Source organism: Chelmon rostratus, chromosome 6 (assembly GCF_017976325.1).
Source record: "Chelmon rostratus isolate fCheRos1 chromosome 6, fCheRos1.pri, whole genome shotgun sequence".
NCBI lineage: Eukaryota > Metazoa > Chordata > Actinopteri > Chaetodontiformes > Chaetodontidae > Chelmon > Chelmon rostratus.
In genome coordinates, this window is record NC_055663.1 from 699,962 (window position 1) to 718,022 (window position 18,061).

Genomic DNA, 18,061 nt, shown 5'->3' on the forward strand with positions numbered 1-18,061 from the left:
ATGGGGACTTGTGTTTTGTCACGATATGGAAGAGGAGTCCCCATAATGTGACTGTGTGAACAGATTTATGTGCACACAATATGAGTAATACATGTCTACACAGACATATACACACACAAACACACACACACACACACACACACACACACACACACACACACAAGCACAGTGCAGACACACGGACAACAGCTGCTCAGATTGGGTTTAATCATGTGGGGCAGCCATGTGGTTGGAGAAAATGCTGTATTCTGTGTGATGTGGCCACTGGGCTCCTGCCCTTCTCCTGATAAGCCCCCAATTCCACCTGGAGCACAAAGCGACCAGTCACCTGAAAGACTAGAAGGAAATGACTAACTACGAGGCAGAGCTTCTGGCCTGAGATGACTTAAACACATTAAGAGAGAGAGTGGAGAGATGGCGAAAGACGAAAATAAAGGTCTGTCTTTAGGTTTGCTTTAATCTGTGTGTGTGTGTGTGTGTGTGTAAGTGTGTGTTGTGTGTGTGTGGCTGTTTTCTTTTCAAGCCTCAGACAGAGAGCCAATTACAGTAGTGGCTCCTACTCAACTCCCAGGAAAAGATGACCTCATGGCCAGGGCAGTGCAGTCACACACACACACACACACACACACACACACACACACACACACACACTCACTCACTCTGTTGACTAGAAGCTTACATAATGAAAATGCAACAACTCATATACAGATAGATAGATAGATAGATAGATAGATAGATAGATAGATAGATAGATAGATAGATAGATGGCAGTGGCCATAAATCACAGAGCCCTACTTTTCAGACATTTAAGATTCCAAGGAGTAAAGACCAGTGCATTGATTTTCTGTTTCCCATTTCTTTTTACACCAGACTTTTTCAATAATCTGTCCCATAAATCTTTAGGGTAATGTCTTGCTGCCAAAGGATAATTGGGTGATAGTCATTTGAGTCAAAACAATGCAAGAGGAAAAGGTAAATAAATGGATGATGTCAAGTTGACAGTTATATCATACAAAACGCTGTCATTTTTGAGCTTGTTATACCCACGATTGTGATGTTGGCTCTTGTCAGCTTGCTTGTTATTATAGCATGTGACATGTCATATGTGTGCTAGTATGACACAACCTGCTGTAAAAATATGTTACTCAAGACCGGTGTGCTGACCCTTAAATCGCTTGTTACGTTATTGTTTTTAACCTGATACAGTGCAAAATCTGCACTAAATCTAACTATTACACAACACTGATTTAACATAAATAGACAGCTGATGCAGATTTGACATTCACAGTAATGGATGACACAGCTGTAGCATGTGTCAAAAGGATTAGCTAATTTTCATACCATACTAAGCTGAATGGAAACCACAGTTTGTCTGGAACAGCAGGAAAAACACCAAAATCTTGCATGCAAAAACGAGTACAGTTTAACAGTATAATAACTGACAAATGGTAGGGAATTTGAGCTGTTGTACCAATTGACATATAGTAGTAGCATTGGATAACATAATATAAGCACAGTAATTATCTCTTATCTAAGTCATTTCCTGTCATTACAGAAAAAACCTGTAGTTGGTGTCAGTCAAGATACTCCAGTATGCCCTGTGCTGGAGCAAGTTCCACCTGCCAGCAAATGATACCCTGTGGCTATAAGTTCAGCATTTGCAAGGTCTGAGATGGCAATATATTTTTGGCCATGCTAATGAAATAGCTCAAGGGATGGCAATGTCAGGTTGTAGATCGGTCTGTCTGTCGGTCTATTGCTTTGGTCCAGACGGAAATAACTTGCCATCTTTTGGATTGATTACCATAAAATTTGATGCAGATATTGGAGGTGTCCAGAGGATGAATCCTAATGACTGACTTTTCCCGTAGTGCCCCCAGCTTACCTTGTGGTTTTCAGTAAAATGTTACAACTATGAAAATTGTGCACACCATGAAATTTGGTGTGCACATTTATGTTCCCTACAGGATGAAGGGCAACTAGATAAAAATTTAGTGTTTAGACAGAGCAAGAGTACAACGTGCCACCTTGGCCAGACATTTGTCAAAAGCTGTCACTCAGTCACTGACTCACTCACTCCGGGACCCTGAGTGGATGCTGTGTGACAATGCTCAACCTCAAAGAGGCTTTCTTTCAATTCCAGCTTTATTTAAAAGGACTCAAACCTATGGTACTAAACATCTTCAAATCTGAGCAAAACAGCTGGTTAATTTCTGAAAACACAACACAGCTCCACAAAACCCTAATCTCGACACTCTCAACATCATTCATTGTACCTCCTCTCCAACAGATGGAAGCCTAAAATTCTGGAAAAGGGTCCAAGACAGAGATGTGAAGGCTCAGAGGAGACACACATACACATCTGTCAGTTTTACAGTGCAACACTAAATGCTCTCTGCCTCATTAACACTACTATGGAAATTGCCTCCTATTTCTTATACAGGCTTTTAATTTGTCTTTCTTTGCCAGCTGGCATTGTTTGCTTGTTACAAACCAGTGACCGAGACCTTTTTCTTCGAGTCAGACTATTGTGTGCAGAGCTATGGCCTTAATATACAAGGATAAAGACTGAGTGAAAAGAGAGAGAGAGAATATATTAGAGAGACAGGAATAACATGTGTCAGGTTTCAGAGTAAGTAAAAAAGTGGTTGTTTTGAGTGTGATACTGGCTGCTGTACGCCATCAAATTTATCAATCTGACTTTTGCTTCCTTTCCTCCATCTCACAGATATAGACAAATAAACAGAGAAACGAAAACACATACAGTCGAGTAAACACAAGTACGCCCACCATATGCACATAGTACACAGCACCGTACACACACATACACACACAAACAGAGACGGATGGACAGAGTTCAAATCAACTTATTTTATTCCTGGATGTCTGTCAGAATGTGTTATGAATACAGATGGTAGTCGGGGCAGCTCTGACAGGCAGCCAGACGGACAGCTGAGCAGCTGTTCATTTGTCCTAATGGAAAGTACTTTGTGACACGTACCCGCTGCCCCAAAGATTTTCTCTGAAAGGGAACTCACATCACAGTGGCTCATCACATTAAACCTCAGGAGACAGGACTATTTTACCTCCGAGTAGCATTCGCTCCATTGCCACGTCACAGGAGGGAGGCGCCGCGACAGAGCCATTTGAAGTTTGTCTTCCTGGGCGTGTTGGTTACTTTTCCAACATTTTTTTTTCTAAGCATCTTTCTCACTTTTTCTAACTGTCTTTAAGTCCATCTTGTCTCGTTTTCTGATCCTCCTAAGACGGTTCATAGAAAACGGAGTGTGAGCTGTCTGCTATAACTGGGTAAGTCCTAGCAAACTTCTGAAAGGACATGAAATCCAGAAATCTCAAAACGATGTGACACCTTCAACATAACATCTCATAAAATGGTTAGAGGTCTCAAAACTTTGCACGATGGGGTCACTGAACACCAGTTTAGGAGTTCTTGGCCCCTTTGTAATAACGAAATACTGAGGTAGACTTCATGGAGGTAAAAGTCAAATTTAGAAAAGAAATCTGTGACTTAAACGGGGATCATGTACATTTTCAAGCAGCCACTTGTCTTTCCTTTATCAGCTCTCAAAAGCAGCTTAACTCTCGGCAGAACGAGGTGTAGACAGACCGCAAATCTGTAAAAAGACACCATCTTCATTGTACCAGCATGAAGCTGAAATGAAACCGAGTGCACATGATCACTCATCTTCCCACACAATCCCCTACACAGTGTCTGTGTAGAGGATTGGCAAGCTAGCTCTCTCTCCAGCCCCCCATTCACATTTTACCCTTCCCCCTAGCTTAAAGCCTGCATACAGTAAGTGTGCCTGGAGAGTTAATGAGCTTACCTGTCTTTTTATTAAATTTAAACAGCTTCTGCTCAGGCAGGTTCCAAAGATAGATTTTCGATGAATCTGACATTCAGTAAAGCAGCTTTTCTACCTTTGCGGAACATGACAGCCCTCACATTTGTCAATGCAGCTGAGTTCAGAAAAGAAAAGAAAAAAATCCTCAAGGAAAGAAAGCACACAGTGTAATTAATAACCATGCGCACCGGCAGCCATTCAAGTGTCATGGCTTATGCATGACACTGGATAGCGTTGGACAGTCCCTCTCCAATGGTTCCAACTTACCATAAACCAACAATCTGTCCTTCCTGCTGCATTTCACCCATGTGGTCCCCAGTGAAAGGAAGAGTTTCTATGGTTCAGTTCAGCACTGAACACGAACCACCGAGTCGAATGCTAAACAACTCACCATGCGGCTGTGAGGAGAAAGTCCTTGAATAAATCATATAGTTTGTAAACAACAAAATGGTACATTACCACAACTACCTGAGCTCACATACGTTTTACTACCAGACAGTAACACTTCCTCTAATTATGACCATAACCCCCCCCCCCCCCCCCTTTACAGTGGCTAGGAAAGTGTGTGTTTCTTTCTTTCCTTCCTTTCTCTTCAGTTTAAATGTTCTGTAGCTATACTGTTGACCAGGGGAGGACATGAGCAACACCTATGATGTATGTGTTCCACTACCACCCAGCAGGGGTCACTGCTGCAACGACAAGGACGCAATCCCCAGCTGGCTTCCCACCCGCAAAACGTAGCCAATTGTGTTTGTGACAACAGACAGGAGGTATACCACAGGAACCTGAACTCCTGGTCTGTGTCATGGTGTATCATCTGTGTTTTACATGGCTGGATGATGCATCACACAAGCTCATTAACTCGAGGCATGCACAATTGTTACAGTAAGTATCTATTAAGGTGTCCATTGAAGCGTTTCAATACAGTCTTGGTTTTTGGCGTATGAAATACAAATTAATCCCTTGTCTGAATGACGTAGAAATTCACTACTGCAGCAGTCAATGAATAAATGACAGATAAATATGAGATATGAGAAAAAAATATATTGTTTTTTGTTTTATATGTTGGAGCCAAATACTTGTTTAATAACTGCCTGAATATTTTTTGGTTTGTTAATATGAATTGTTGCCATGCTGTTGCAGTGAGACGGCAGTGCGTGTTGACACCCCTGCCACCTTGGTAGACAGGTGACTGTAGCACCAGCTTTATCAGGTGTGGCCACTGGGGCTAGGGGTTCTCAGGAATGCAGCCTTACAGTGTTAGACAGTTGCTAGGCACCAGATATGTTGTTTCATTTTTGATTGCAGGTGAAACACCTGCCTCTCCCTCTGCTCTGGTAATGTCATGCCCTCCACCTCTGGCACCATCTAGTGGCAGTACCTCTCCCTCCCTTCTTTCCCTGGCAGTGTGAGCATGACTGCCATGCTGGTGGAGGGCAGGTGCAGCTCATCCCAATCACCAGATTGTTTCCAGCTGTGGCGGGGAGTGGTCACCTCAATTGAAGCATTCTCCAGCCTGTATAAAAGATTCCAGCAGACCACTACTCGACGCCAGTCCGTAAACAACCTCCAGTCAGTGCACCCTGGCTCTGTTGGTAATTTTGACTCGCATTCCGAAAATACTGTTTGTTAACCCTGCTTTCTCTCTGCCTAGTTCCGACCCTCTCTGCCGCCTGAAGATCCCTCCTGCCACACTCATCTGCCTCTGGTTGACCTGCCTGGAAACTGCCCTCACCCACCTTCTATTACAAGTCAGCAACAGCCACACTGCCATGCCACCCAGCCCTGGGTGTACTCCCTCTCATTCCCCATTTCTGTCTGTCAGTAAGCTCTGATCTCTTGTTGATTGTTTCAGTTCAGCCTTTATAGGATCCTTAGTTTTTCGCCTAGTTGCTAGTGAGCACAGGTAGCTTTGTTTTGTAGTTTTGACCACCACTCCCTGTGTTAACATTTGTGATTGTAAATAAATATTTTCATTTGGACGCAACTGTCTGCTGTGTCTTTGTCCGCGTTTGGGCCTCTGAACCTGATCCGTGACAGTACGGACTGGCCATGATGAGCTCAGCCGACAATGGGACCAGCGCTGACGGCGTGTCCACTAATGAGATGGTTCAGAATATTATGGATAGTCATGGAGCCTTACTAGGTCAGCACGATGATTTGATTAAAAACCTCATCACGACTACTAACACACTGATAAATCAAGTCTCACAATTAACAGGTAATCTGTCCACCTTAATGCCCTCAGCTTCTCCTCCATTTAATCCCCCCGCTACCGCTAGTAGCCCTGGCGTACCAGCTGCCGGTGCCCCACAGGCCTCAGTTCAGCTACTCCGTGAACCCTTTGTTCCAGTCCCTGAACGTTACGCAGGAGATTTAGGCTCTTGCCAGGCCTTTTTAACACAGGTCTCTCTGGTTTTTGAGCTTCAGCCTTTATCATATGCCACCGAAAAAGCAAAAATAGCTTATTTAATTGGGCTACTGAAAGGATCTGCAAGAGATTGGGGCACTGCTGTGTGGGAAAAACAAGGTGACGTTTGTGCTTCCTATCCTCAGTTCATCTCTGAGATGAAGAAGGTTTTCGACCACCCAATTCGCGGACGTGAGCCAAACCTCCACAACCTCCCCTCAACGGCTGCAACTCACTGCTTCTCTGTTTTCAGGCCCACTCTGTTCCTGTATCTGTGTTGGTTGATTCTGGGGCTGAAGAGAACTTTTTAGACTGCAAGCTTGCCAGACAACTTCAGATACCTTCTGTTCCCCTGGAGACACCTCTGGAGGCTTGGTCTCTGAACGGTTTGTCCCTAGCCATGGCTCGGAGGAAGACGGTTCCAGTTAATCATGTAATGGCAGGTAATCACCAAGAGACACTTTCTTTTCATTTGCTTGAAAATACACATCCTCTAGTAGTTGTGGGTTATCCTTGGCTAGTTAAGCACAACCCCTCTATTGACTGGTGCAAAGCAGAGGTTAAATCCTGGAGTCCATTTTGTCATGCTAACTGCCTCCGTTCTGCACTAACTCCAGCCTCTGAAAACCCAAAACCTCCTCCCCAGCCTATTGACCTGACTAATGTTCCGAAGGTTTATCATGATCTTGCTGCTGTGTTCAGCAAAGAGGATGCCTTATCCTTGCCCCCCCATCGACCTTATGATTGTGCAATAGAATTATTACCAGGAGCTACTCTGCCAAGTAGTAGACTGTATAATCTGTCAAAACCTGAACAGGCCGCCATGGAAACCTACATTAAAGACTCTCTAGCAGCAGGAATTATCCGTCCATCCTCATCACCTGTTGGAGCCGGTTTCTTTTTTGTAGACAAGAAGGATAAGACTCTTCGGCCATGTATTGACTTCCGGGGACTGAACGACATAACGGTAAAGAACACTTATCCACTTCCTCTCATAAACTCTGCTTTCACATCTTTGCACAGTGCCACCATCTTTTTCAAATTGGACCTAAGAAATGCCTACAACCTCATTTGGATCAAAGAGGGAGATGAGTGGAAAACTGCTTTTAATACCCCACTTGGACATTTTGAATATCTGGTCATGCCGTTTGGACTCACGAATGCCCCTGCTGTTTTTCAGAGCCTAATCAACGATGTACTCCGAGACATGATAAACCGCTTCGTGTTTGTGTACTTGGATGATATCCTGATCTATTCCAGGAATCAAGAGGAGCATGTTCAACATGTCCATCTGGTTTTGGAACGCCTACTTAAGAACCGCCTTTTTGTGAAGGCTGAGAAATGTGAGTTTCATGCGTCCACTGTGTCTTTCCTAGGATTCATCATTTCTCAGGGGCAAATCAAGATGGATCCTGCTAAGCTGTCAGCCGACTCTGATTGGCCTCAACCCGAGACACGGAAACAGCTGCAACAGTTCTTGGGCTTCGCTAACTTTTATCGCCGGTTCATCAGAGACTACAGTAAGGTCGCAGCTCCCCTCACAGCCTTGACTTCCACATCCTGTCCCTTTCTGTGGACCCCTGAAGCTAACCAGGCCTTTCTCTCCCTTAAGGGGCGGTTCACCACGGCCCCCATCCTGATTCAGCCAGATCCCCATCTTCAGTTTGTGGTTGAGGTAGATGCTTCTGACACAGGAGTAGGAGCAGTACTCTCGCAGAAATCCCCCACAGACAATTAGCTTCATCCCTGTGCTTTCTTTTCCCGCCGCCTATCACCGGCTGAACGAAATTATGATGTGGGAAACCGAGAATTATGAGCTGTGAAACTAGCTTTAGAGGAATGGCGTCACTGGCTTGAGGGGGCAGAGCAACCATTCATTGTATGGACAGATCATAAAAATCTAGAATATGTTCGCTCTGCCAAGAGACTGAATTCTAGACAGGCCCGGTGGACTTTGTTCTTTAGAAGATTCAGATTCACACTAACATACCGCCCGGGCTCACGTAATATTAAACCTGATGCTCTTTCTCGCCAGTTCTCTAGTGACGAACTCTCCAGAGACCCAGAACCCATCCTGCCCCCAACCTGTCTGGGTGCCTCCCTAACATGGGAGATAGAGAACAAGGTTCGCCAAGCCCAAGACCAACACCCTGATCCTGGTAATGGTCCTAATAATGCTCTGTTTGTTCCAGATTCTGTCCGTTCCCAGGTCCTCCAATGGGCCCATGCCTCCCGTCTCACCTGCCATCCAGGTGCCTCCCGGACCCTGGATGTTCTGAAACAAAGATTCTGGTGGCCCACGTTGGAGCAAGACACTCGGGAGTTCGTAGCTGCATGCCCCACCTGTGCCCGGAACAAAACCTCTAACCAACCTAGTGCTGGTTCTTTGCAGCCCTTGCTAGTTCCCTCACGGCCCTGGTCCCACATCGCTGTGGATTTCATCACTGGACTCCCAGCCTCTAAAGGTAAAACCACTATCTTAACCATTGTGGATCGTTTTTCTAAGGCTGCCCACTTCGTTGCCCTGCCGAAGCTTCCATCAGCCAAAGACACTGCAGACCTGTTGATCCATCATGTGTTCAGGCTGCATGGAATTCCCTCAGATATTGTCTCTGACAGAGGACCTCAGTTCACCTCTCAGGTTTGGAAATCCTTCTGTTCAGCTATGGGAGCTACTGTGAGTCTAACATCTGGTTTTCATCCCCAGTCTAATGGTCAAACTGAGCGCACTAACCAGTCTCTTGAAACTTTCCTCAGGTGCCTAGTCTCTGAGAAACCCCTCAGTCTGGAGTGACCAATTATCCTGGGTGGAATATGCACATAACTCGTTGGTTAATTCTTCTTCTGGTCTATCCCCCTTCCAATGTTCCCTGGGTTATCAACCCCCACTGTTTCCCTCACAGGAGCAAGACATCTCTGTCCCCTCTGTGGAAGCCTTCATCAGGCAAAGCAAAAGAACCTGGGCAAAGGCTCGAGCAGCACTACTTCGCTCCAACCAGAGGATGGAGCACCAGGCCAACCGTCGCCGTGCCCCTGCTCCTGTACTCTGTGGGACAAGAGGTTTGGTTAAAGACTAAAGATCTTCCTCTTAAGGTTGAATCTAGGAAGCTGGCTCCTCGATTTGTGGGTCCTTTTTCTATAGAAAAGATTGTGAACCCTAGTGCGGTTCGGTTGAAACTCCCTTCCACCATGAAAATTCACCCGACCTTTCATGTCTCATAGGTCAAACCTGTTAAGAACTCTGCTCTTGCCCCCCTCCACCTCCCAGGATGGTGGACGATGCTCCAGCCTTTACAGTCCGTCGCCTATTAGATGTACGCCGCAGGGGTCGCGGCCTCCAGTTTCTAGTCGACTGGGAAGGATATGGACCTGAAGAAAGAAGGTGGATTCCCAGATGTCAGATTCTGGACCCTGGTCTCATACGGGACCTGCGGAGACGGCGGCCCGATCGATTCCAACGTGCGCCAGGAGGCGCACGTAGAGGGGGGGGGTACTGTCATGCCCTCCACCTCTGGCACCATCTAGTGGCAGTACCTCTCCCTCCCTTCTTTCCCTGGCAGTGTGAGCATGACTGCCATGCTGGTGGAGGGCAGGTGCAGCTCATCCCAATCACCAGATTGTTTCCAGCTGTGGCGGGGAGTGGTCACCTCAATTGAAGCATTCTCCAGCCTGTATAAAAGATTCCAGCAGACCACTACTCGACGCCAGTCCGTAAACAACCTCCAGTCAGTGCACCCTGGCTCTGTTGGTAATTTTGACTCGCATTCCGAAAATACTGTTTGTTAACCCTGCTTTCTCTCTGCCTAGTTCCGACCCTCTCTGCCGCCTGAAGATCCCTCCTGCCACACTCATCTGCCTCTGGTTGACCTGCCTGGAAACTGCCCTCACCCACCTTCTATTACAAGTCAGCAACAGCCACACTGCCACGCCACCCAGCCCTGGGTGTACTCCCTCTCATTCCCCATTTCTGTCTGTCAGTAAGCTCTGATCTCTTGTTGATTGTTTCAGTTCAGCCTTTATAGGATCCTTAGTTTATTAGCCTTGTTAACCTGTTCAGTTCTCCATTCTAGTTTTGTGTTCTGGTAGTTTTTCGCCTAGTTGCTAGTGAGCACAGGTAGCTTTGTTTTGTAGTTTTGACCACCACTCCCTGTGTTAACATTTGTGATTGTAAATAAATATTTTCATTTGGACGCAACTGTCTGCTGTGTCTTTGTCCACGTTTGGGCCTCTGAACCTGATCCGTGACAGGTAAGACTGATCTCTTTTTGTTTTGCATATGTGGAAAAGGATCAAAGGATCTCATTAGTTTCGTGAGCACGTCGAACAAGAATGCATAACGCGTACTTTGGAGCCACAAGGAGCAAAATACATTAAACAGGAAAGGATTGCTCCGACTACATACATTAATTATTCCTTTCTGACCATTGGCTACACTCCTTATCGGCAATGGGATGTAGAATGGTACTTTGCAATGAGCAATTAAACCTGTTTTATGTTTATGTCAATCAATCAGTGGCAGGCAGAAGGGTCCCACATGAGGTAGGGGATATAAAAGGGTTAATGATGATATCATAATGAGAAGAATATTAAATCTTATATAATCATATACAGCATGCTGCACCAAAAATCAGTGGCCAGCTCCTTTGAGAAAACAGAAAAATGTAAAAGGCATGGCATGTGAACAACCTTTTCAGATAAGCCCATTGTGAGCTTGTGTGGAGACAGGCAGGCTGGCTTTGTGATTTCTAAAACGTTAACATTCCTCTAAGCAAACTTCTCAGCTGAGGGACAATATGGCTGTTGCTATTTGAAGTGGTCTTTCACATTTCTTTCAAGTGCTTCTTCACGCTTCTGGAGAGACTGGGGGTGTCATCACACTATTCATCACATCTGAATAAATGTACCTTGTAATGCCCTTCATTGTACAGCATGCTCCCTTGACATGAAGAAATAAAAATGAAATATGTTCAAATATTATATAACATGTGGATCAGACATGCTTTAGCAAGATATCTTTTTTTAATTCTAAAAATGCGTTTATTTATCTGGAGGGAAACTGAAAAGCCGACCAACAGCATTCAATCTCAAACCGCAAAAGCTCCAAGGATGTTCTCTATCTCCCCACAACTTCCTCTAACCTGATTCACTCGTGTATTTATGTATCCGTCCACACATGCACACAAACACGTGTGCCTTCATCCTTCGTACGAGCCTCTGAGCAAACATACAGTGCACAAATCCTTTCCCCGTTCCCTCCTCTTTTGTGACAGAGATTTCTGGCTGACTACGCCACTGAATCACCCAGGGTAAGCGCTGTGTGTATCTCAGAGCTACTGAAGCAATCATGCAAAGCCCAGACTAATCCGTGACACCCGTTAGCCATCCCCCAAGACGGACCAGCACTGACAGGGCCCTGCTGCCCTGTGCCTGGTGCTACACCCATCACTACTGACGTCTTTATCAGCGGGACAGATGGATTGCAGGTAAGCATATTCTCCTGGCCATCATAGAAGAGAGAGAGGAGGAAAAAAAGGAGAGAGGGACACGGAGAGCACACAGAAATACAGACAAGCACCAAGAAAGAGTGCAAAATTAAGTGAGAAAAAAAAAGACAGACTGTCAGGGAGTTTGAGTGACAGGAAGTGATAAGGTCCATCATGGTCTTGTTATGAGGAGCAGGGGGAGACAGGCCCAGTCGGACATGGTGTGGAATTAGCAGAAGCAGGGAGAACAGCAGGCGAGATGAGGGGTGCAAGCGCAGAGGAAGAGAAGGAAGGCAGGATCAAGATATTGGTGGACAAAGAAGAATGAAATAACAGAGAAGGAAAGAGTTGTACAGGGCAAAAGGTGCTCAGCATGGAAGGAGACAAGGCGATGCCAGTGTCTGTGAGCATCAACTGCTACAAAAGTTCCAGAGTATTCACAAAAAGTTCCCTGGTACAGTGTGAGCAAGGCAGTGTGATATCAAATTCAACACAGCACGAAATCTCAGGCACAGTGTACCTAAGACTGAGAGCACACATGACGATAATGTAACCCCAGCTGCAATTGGCAGAAAAAATTCATGAGCAGAAATATTCCCTTTTGTTACAGGAGCCTGCATATCTGGCCTTTCAGACGACAGCACTACATAGGGATTCCATATCATTTTTTTCTTGTTTCTCCTCCTTACAGAAACAGGATTAGACCATCGCTATAAAATTAATCAGGTCAGAGCTCAATCCCCTACAGAAGCAAAATGTAATAAATTTCCTAGTACTGTAAGAAGGGGTATCTTGGCTTGTGATTTTAAAAATGGAAGATAGGTTACACTGAATCATAATTTTTATATATCTTATGGAAGGTTTGAAGCATTATTTATATGTTCATATTTCAGTATTGCATGAGCGATAATCAGTTGCAGCATCTAACAACAGCTAACTTGCCACTTAAAGCATCATTTCACTCCTGAAGTGCTGCTTTCACTTTATATTTTTCTTGAAATAAAAGAGTGAATTTGTTCCAGTGGATCCTTTCCATTTAGGTAAATCAGTCCCACTGTCTATACACCAGCCTACATGTTCAGTTACATTTAACTTGAGATGAGGTTTTATGTGTCAGACACTTCATTTCCTTCATTCTGGTTCCTTTTTATGTTGTGCTGTTTGTGCACTTTCAAGTCTTCTCTCAACATTAAGGTAAAGGAAATAAAGAGACTTTGCTGGAATTATTTAATAAATCTAATTTTAACCACAAGTCTAAAACATTTCATGGAGGTGTAGCCTTGCCTTTGGAAGATTTATTTCCACCAAGTGGGTTATAGGTTAAATTTCCCTCTAACACACACACAAATGCATATTCGCGCAAGTGAAGGGGGTGCGTCCTGCGCTTACATCCTCAGAGAGCCGTCAACTTGTGTATCTGGCAGAATGGCATGGCGTGGCTAAATATTACATGATGACTCTAAACATAGTACAATCTAATAACAGCTACAGCCCTCGAGGGAAGTCTGGGTTATCATAAAATGAGTGATCCCACTGTCTGTCCTCTGCTGTGCACTGCTCAGACGTGGGAGTCCCCTGCTGAATGTTGCATCAGGTCGGACGTGGGTGACAGAAAATACTCTTTGGCAGACTGTGCAGTTTGCCTTGGACTCGCTCCCCCTGACAGGACTGATCTACTCACGGGCCGTCCGCCATTCAGATCTGTTTGGACGGCCTCTTCCTTTTTGCGGGCAGACTTGAGCTGAGTCTCCTTAACCAAGGCAACAATGATGCTGAGTGACAGACAACCTGTCTGTCACTCTAGGTGTTTGAAATTATAGGACTACTTCTCTGTGATGTCTTGTGAAACTCTTTTGATTATCATTATCATTTCTCGTGTCATTTGTGAAAACGTATGTGGGGTGTGCATATAAAATACGGGACAAATCACTTCCTGTATCGGACGGGACGAGTGGCAACCTGTGGCTTGGATCCATCTGTGATTTGAACTTCTGATTTGTTCTGGACCCATAATGGAGAGACAGCTAACAATAGCTAGACCCCCATCCATGGGACAAACACAACAATGGGCTTGGCTGTGCATCCTCCTCCCCCTCCCTAATGTTTAAGGCTGTAAACTGACCAATGTCTTAAATTGCTATTAATACACAACCAAGGCTGTGTGCTTGTTAATAAGGGACTAAAACCTGGCGTGTATTAACATTGGTAGGAAGCTAACAGCACATCTGCTCTCTTAGCTTCTTTAAATGCCAGTCAGCTTCTGCCACTGAAAATTGCCACCCAGAGGCCTGAAGCTCAGACGCCATTTCTGCTAATATGTCAGAAAAGTGTTTTATCCTTCTTTGAAAAAATAGAAAGAATAATTCAGATTTCAGCTTGAATTTCGTTTCCTAAGTCGTTAATGAAGGCTACCTCAGAGCCGTTGTCCATGTCCTGCACAGATGTCAGCATGCTGTTATGGCTCTATGATAGAATAACCTCCAAATCCTTCATTCAATTCAAAATAACACAAGGAAAATGAGAAAGCAGTGCTACAGGATCATCAACCAATGACAGCGTGTTCACAGTAAAACATATTCAGGAGCTGATAATTATTCCTTTTCAAAGCACAAAACTAACGTTCACTTGTTTTGTAATTCTGACATGAAGTATAACGTCAGCAGCTTCAATGCAGAGAGATGAATTAAGACGGACAGGAGAGGAGATCCCCTGCTGTCTGATCTGAGGATCGACGCAGGAGTGGAGTGGTGGTCTGAGGCAAAGACTTCTTAAGCTCTGATTAGCTGCCTCTATGCACAGAGCTGTGGTAGGTAGGTCTGAGGAACAACAGAGGCACCCTACGTTGGGATTATGTTTGCTGAATTCAAACAAAATGTCAATTCGCAAACCCCAGCTACACTGGATTTAATGAATAATAACAGGAAGAAACACATCTGAACATTCATTTGCTTGCTCTTCTCATTTACTCTCACTCTATGTGGGACTTTTTCTACTCATCTTTTCATCCTTCTCTCTATCTTTCTCTGCTTGAGTTCTGCTCTCAACTTGGACGGCTTACATCTGGTCTGCAGGAGGTTGTGTCTTCAGAAAAAGACAACTGAACATTCTTTTGAAGGAAGGGATTTTTGTTCTGTGAAAAGACTGGAATTTTTTTTTTTTTTTAATTGAATAATTTATATGGTGAAGCTTGAGAGCTGCCACTGCCACAAACCCGTACTGCACGTACTATGCAAAAACGCTCCCAATATGATGGCGGTCATCTGAGAGGTCAGACATGATTCATGGGCAGGTTGGAGGCGGTCAGGGAGATTGGAGGGCAGAGGATTTATATGGGGAGCTCAGAGCCTTCAAACACTTGTTTTTTAAAAGCTCCATTTCTCCACGCCGTTAAACAGATCTCTTCCCAGTGAGAAATGAGAACATTAACTGGGACACGGACATGGTGCACTCTGCATGGCCCTGCCGAGCCCTCTGAGCTGTAACATTTCACATCTGAGCTGCGCTCCTTACAAGTTCCCCTGACACCCCAATGCATCATGCGAGGGCTGTAGGGGAGGTTTGGTTGGGGCAAAGCGCGATGCGTCTCAAAACCTGACAATAGCTGCAGGCGTTTCCAATAAGAACAACACAACTCAGTGTTACAACTGCACCTTAAGGTCGCAGGAGGGTCTTTTTCCACAGGACCTGATCCATTTTTTTCTGTTTTCTCACCTGCAGAGGTGAGACGTTGGGATAAAGAGAGAGGAAACAGCCATGGTAGCAGCCTCTGACAAATTAATCATCAGGTGGCACAAGGTGGGATTTACTGTGGGCTATTTCCTTATTTTTGTCCATGTAAATTCTATTTTATAGCATAACTGGCAGGCACCAGTTTAGCCTGTTAGCTTTTCACTGATGCCTTAAGGCATTGCTGACTAAACAAACCATCACTGAACCACAACACATCTACTCCCACTCTCGCTCACAGATTCTCTTATCTTGCCTGTGCACCCATAACACCCAGCTACACTGCCTTGTTTTACATGTCACATACATCCTTTGTACACACATGCACACCCTGTGATCTGTGTTGGTACATTTCAGAGCTTTACCTTTTGCACACAAAGACTGAAATATTCTATATATAAGAGAGGTAAAGGTCAGACTGAGTTGGATAAGTGGTGCAGGGGGTGCACATGAAATGCATGGGGCAGCTGGGCTTGGTGCAGGTGACTGCTTCCATAAAAGAATGGCTGTGTGACTGTGCAATGATGTTTGCTGAGGATTTGACTAGTAAGTCCATCTGTCAAGCAGCCCCTGCATAAGCCATTACTACAGTATAAAGACTAAAGTCTGAGTATAACATTAATAATATTTCTACTTGGTTGGTAGCGCAGAGAGGATAGGTTTAGTTCTAATCCTGCATGACTGTAAATTCTCTAATAACTCAGCTAAAAAGGCAACCAGACTTATTTCAAAAAGGTGCATTTTAGAGACAGGTTTTCTACCAAACTCCTTTTGTTTTGATGAGTATTTTTTATCATATTTTTTTTAGAAAGGTCTCCCTGTTTTCTGAGCCCCTCCTGTTTCAATTTGCTCTTTGTATTGTTTGCCTGAACTGCATGCTTAAAACTTCCTCCATGTTTGCCTAGTGTGTTGAAACATACAGCACATACTACAGATATTCTAATTCCAGTCACTGATTCATACATTTTGTGTCTGTTTTGCTGTTCTTTTGGCCAGTGTTTCACATTAAAAGTTTTCTGGCCATTCAAAGGACATAATCGCTTTCGTGACTGTTCGACAAGTGTTAAGCGCTGAGTGTCATTGACAGTGGTTTAATACTGATATTTCTGTTTCACAGTTGTTCAACAAGAGAAACTCAGAGGGGCTGATTAGTAGATCTGTCACGACTGTTGCTGTAGTGGAAGCACAAAATCAAAGCTTCCTCTTTGTTTTGTCTTGGTAAATTCAGACTGAAGTACATTTCCACAGCACTGATAACCTCTGTGAGACAATCTCATACCCACTGACGTTCTCTTTTTAATAGAAATACTGTCCTTACTCACCTTTTAACAACTCAATCTGCTTTGCCGTGCTTTAGAAGAGTGTTACGTTTTATCACTAACACTTTCTGGACTGGTGTTTCACATTAAGCATTAACATTAAGCAAGCAGAGAGCATTACTTATTTATTATTGTCAAACATCTTCAATGGAAGTGTTGAGTGTCACTGACTGAAAGAATGGAAAAGCCATTATTGTAAATTTAGCATGTTTAGCATTGACCTCTTGTCTGTTGGGGCGATGACTGTAATGTAAGTGTAACGACCTATCCAATGTGCTTGTCATCTGCACAGTAATAAAGTGTCACAATCTCTATCAATCTCTGCATCAATCTCAATATCTATCAAACATCTATCAGCTCTAACTGATCCTGACCTCTGACCTCCTTGGTGGGGAATACAAACACAGTTTACTCACATAATGGCTGCACATGCAAGTGACAAGGCGATTCAAAGGAAAATGCACCATTCAACAGAAGTAGAGGGAAACAAAATTGATGTTGCTCACCAGTGGATGTGTGAACTCAGGGGCATGGTCGTTCTTGTCTGTGATGGTAATGGTAGCCGTGGCTGTTCCTGTTAGGCCGACCTCACTTCCTGACATGTCCTTGGCCACAATCTCTAGCTCATATGTTGTGGTTGGCAGTGTCTGGAAAATAAATAAGCAGCAATGCAGAGTTAAAAAGATATAGAGATGTACATAGAAAATAAATATATATGGATGCACAAGATAATAGAAGAAGTAACTATAGTGTTGCAATGTCTGGAGAGAAAGAAACAACAAGAATAATGGAGGAAGAACTTTAGACAGAAGGCTACCAAGAAAACGTGTGGACAGCAAAAAAATAAAGTTAAAAGCACAAAGGCAGAGGAATTACAAACCCGTACAGTAGCTTCTCCATCAGGGAGGACTCACACATACACTCAAGTCACAGTGAAATGGCCTCAGTGATTAGCAGTGTGTTAATACTAGAAAATCTATTTGAGAGGTGAATCATGGAAAAATCATGATTAGATGACTGATTAGCCGTGTGAGCGATTAATCCACCTCAAGCAAAAAGCACTTACCACTATGTTTAACACTACTGTAAGACCCTTGAGCCTGAAAGCTCTTATAGCAGTCCACTAGAGGCTTGAATCTACCAACAAATTGGCTGGAGAACAGCTCGAAAAAAAAACATCATGGCATAAGTATGCACACTCACCCTCACATACCAATGTTAAAAGCTCCAGCAAACACTCACCACATCTCTAGAGAA

General features: G+C 44.2%; 1 protein-coding gene across 1 annotated transcript in view; it reads right to left on the reverse strand.

Annotated features, from left to right (window-relative positions):
• cdh13 (cadherin 13, H-cadherin (heart)) overlaps positions 1-18,061 on the reverse strand; it is a 330,027-nt gene that overhangs the window by 63,870 nt on the left and 248,096 nt on the right. Inside the window, exon 9 of the mRNA XM_041939059.1 lies at positions 17,311-17,451. Within this exon, the coding sequence (XP_041794993.1) occupies positions 17,311-17,451 (141 nt within the window). The remainder of the gene's footprint in view (positions 1-17,310; positions 17,452-18,061) is intronic.